The sequence below is a fragment of the Bidens hawaiensis genome, unplaced genomic scaffold (genome assembly GCF_021521415.1).
Source record: "Bidens hawaiensis isolate Kalapana, Puna unplaced genomic scaffold, B.hawaiensis_p1.1 tig00025700_1, whole genome shotgun sequence".
NCBI lineage: Eukaryota > Viridiplantae > Streptophyta > Magnoliopsida > Asterales > Asteraceae > Bidens > Bidens hawaiensis.
In genome coordinates, this window is record NW_027494109.1 from 10,428 (window position 1) to 13,697 (window position 3,270).

Genomic DNA, 3,270 nt, shown 5'->3' on the forward strand with positions numbered 1-3,270 from the left:
TGAGAACAAGGGGATCATTAAACGATATTTAAGAATGACTCGATACTCCTCTACTGACATGTGCTAGCCTAACCCTTCTCAAATGCATATAATGGGATGACCAAAATTTACCAAATTACAAAATTCTTTAAATAAACTTTTTGAGTTTTGGCTGAAACCAACCTATGCAAACCTTTAACATGTTGTGTTCATTTTTCTTAATAAAAGAAATATTTTTTTCAACTGCGAATTTATGTATCTGGAATATTTAAACCCAAAACCATTCAACCCTGTCACGATATATTACATAAATCCTTTATCCTTTTAATGCAAAGTGATTAATATATAATTAATATAAGAAACACGTTTCATATAAAATATATACGTGATTCACGGAAACATTATGAACAACCGGCTACATAATATTTAAGAATAACTTTTCATATGAATTCAAACTTGTCATTATGTTAAGAAAAACAATCATATACGCTTTTACTTAATTATTACTAGTTCTATAATGATAGTTGTTGACAAAATAAAAAAGATTACTTTACAAGAGCACTCCAATAGAGGACTAAAAAATAGCACCTCACTATCCTACACATGTTACCCCTTGAAAAAACCTTTTTTTAATAGCGTTTGAAACTGCCCGTAATACAAAAATAAACCTTAAATTCCCTCAAAGTTTCTCATCAGCTATATAAGTTCAAAGGCATGCATCAAAATTTCTCATCTCTCTCACTCACACACACAATAATGGGGCAACCAAAGCCTGGGCAACATGTAGCTCTTGTCGTAGGCGTCACCGGCATGGCCGGTGTCGCCTTGACCGAGGCCTTAAAGAAGCCAACCGCATTAGGCGGTCCATGGACCGTCTACGGTGTATCACAAAGGCCACCACCCGAATGGTTCCCGACCGCCCTCCTCGACAACCACATCATGTTAGACACCCTAAACCAAAACCAAACACATCAAATCCTATCTCCACTTTCCTCCCAAATCACCCATGTATTTTGGGTAGCCATACAAGTCAACGAAAGTGAAGAAGTCAACGTTTCGCTTAACTCCTCTATGCTTTCTAATGTCCTTGGTGCATTAACATCTTCTCCAAACTCAAAACTCACTCATGTGACTTTGCAAACAGGCACAAAGCAATACATGGGGCCTATTTTCGATCCAACTCTTTCGGCTCAACTCGCACCTCGTGACGCACCCTTTATAGAGGATTACCCTAGACTACCTTTTCCAAACTTTTACTACGCTTTGGAAGACATTTTAGACTCCTACTCAAAATCTTTTACTTATTCCGTTCATCGCGCTTCTATAATCGTCGGTGCATCAACAACAAGTATCTATAACTCGCTTCTCACACTTTCGATCTATGCGTTAATTTGCAAACATGAGAATTATCCATTCAGGTATGCATGTAATTATAACCTTAAATGTCACGGTCAAAAACTTAAAATAAATTAAAGATATTTATACGTGTTACGCATAAAGTCACACGCAAAAGTAACAACACACGAACACATTATGATTATTCGCAGTACTGAAAATAATAAACGAAACAAGAATTTTAACGTGGTTTGGTTCTATTAGGAGACTCAACTAGGTTATTTATTATGATTAAAGATAAGAACATTTTTTTTTTTTTTTATTCTTGAGTTTTTTTTTTAAGAAAAGAAAAAGAATTGAAAGAAAAGTTAAAGTTTTTTTCCTTCAAAACTTTCCTGCCAAATATGGCATGATTGTGAACGAAAAGTTTATAGCTCATTACCATATCACTAATTTAGTAATTTGCCTTATCATAATTCTCTTTTCCACGTTGCTATGAGAAGATAATTGTAAAGTTACAATTTTTTCCCTATATTTTTCTTCCAATCTAACTCAAGAATATTATTAACATTTATTTTCTTTTCTTTTATTTTAACTCGAGAATGTCTTTTAAGTATATAATTTCTTTTCATTTCTTCCCCTATCCAATATTATCATTTCTTTTTCTTGTATTTTAAACCCAAGAATGCAAATCTAAGTAAGATATGCCCAAAGGTATAACCTAACAATATAAAACCAAAAATAGCCATAGATATTTTTGGTCTAATAAACAATACGCTAATCTACTTAAAGTTGGTTTTAGTATAGGATGCCACTTTATACAAATGGTATTTCTATGTATAGGTATTTCGGTAACAAGTATAGTTGGGAACACTTTTGGGATGTATCCGATGCTAGACTGCTAGCCGAACAACAAATATGGGCGTCAGTGACGGACAAGGCAAAGAATGAAGCATTTAACTGTACAAATGGTGACATGTTCACATGGAAAATGGTATGGAGGGTGCTTTGCGACGTGTTTGATGTCGAGTTTGTGCCGTTTTATGAGAAAGAGAAGTTTGATTTGGTGGAATTTATGAAGGATAAGGGAGAAGTTTGGGATAAAATCGTTGAAGAAAATGGACTTTACAAGACAAAAATGACTGAGGTAACTTGTGTTGGTGCAATCGAACAAGTATTAAGACTTGAGATTCAACATGTTTGTAGCATGAACAAGAGTCGAGAATTTGGGTTTCATGGGTATGCAAATACACTCAAGAGTATACCATATTGGGTTGAGAAGTTGAGACAAATGAAAATACTTCCAAAGGGATTGTAACGGGTTTATTCATTGAATAATATTGTGTATGAATAGTTGTAATTGAACTAATTAAATAATGAATTGTTGATTTGAAAAAAAAATTAGTTATAAGAAATTAAATTAAACAAAACAATAAATCCTAATCCTATACATTTTGGATTTTGTAAAAGTTCTAATTGTGACTAAGGATATCTAAATTCTTTGAACATAAATTTGAACTCTATTTTGAAGAAGTTGAAAGGAATAAATAAAAAGGAAAATTGGATGTAAATATGTTTTAGCTAACGAGTTGGCTGTTGAGTGTTGATTGTCCCATGTTTTAACGTCTTTTTTTTTTCCAATGAGACGCGACCAAAGGAAGTTTGGGACGACAGCGTTGAGTTTTCTGGCGAAAAAATAGTTTTTCGTGCGAAAATGTTATTACGACGATCAGAGACTAACAGAGTCACGCTTCCATTAGTTGTGGCTCGTATGGAACAAATATGTTAAAAATTGGAACTTTTATGTGCCAATAGTTCATAATTAGTAGTATTTAAATCCAATTTTTCAAATTAAAACAAAGACAATTACACATTTACATGTCTTGTCAAGTATTACCCGATTCATTTACATGTCTTGTCAAGCTTTACCACCGTTAGGTCTTCGTGCAGGTGGAT

The 3,270-nt window shown here is 33.5% G+C and overlaps 1 protein-coding gene across 1 annotated transcript; it reads left to right on the top strand.

Moving 5' to 3' along the window:
* Window positions 1-692: 692 nt before the first annotated feature.
* LOC143572034 ((S)-8-oxocitronellyl enol synthase CYC2-like) lies at window positions 693-2,718 on the top strand. Its single transcript, XM_077057303.1, has 2 exons — window positions 693-1,397; window positions 2,158-2,718. Exons 1-2 carry the CDS (start codon window positions 694-696, stop codon window positions 2,630-2,632), a joined length of 1,179 nt encoding a protein of 392 aa, XP_076913418.1. The 5' UTR covers window position 693; the 3' UTR covers window positions 2,633-2,718.
* Window positions 2,719-3,270: the final 552 nt, after the last annotated feature.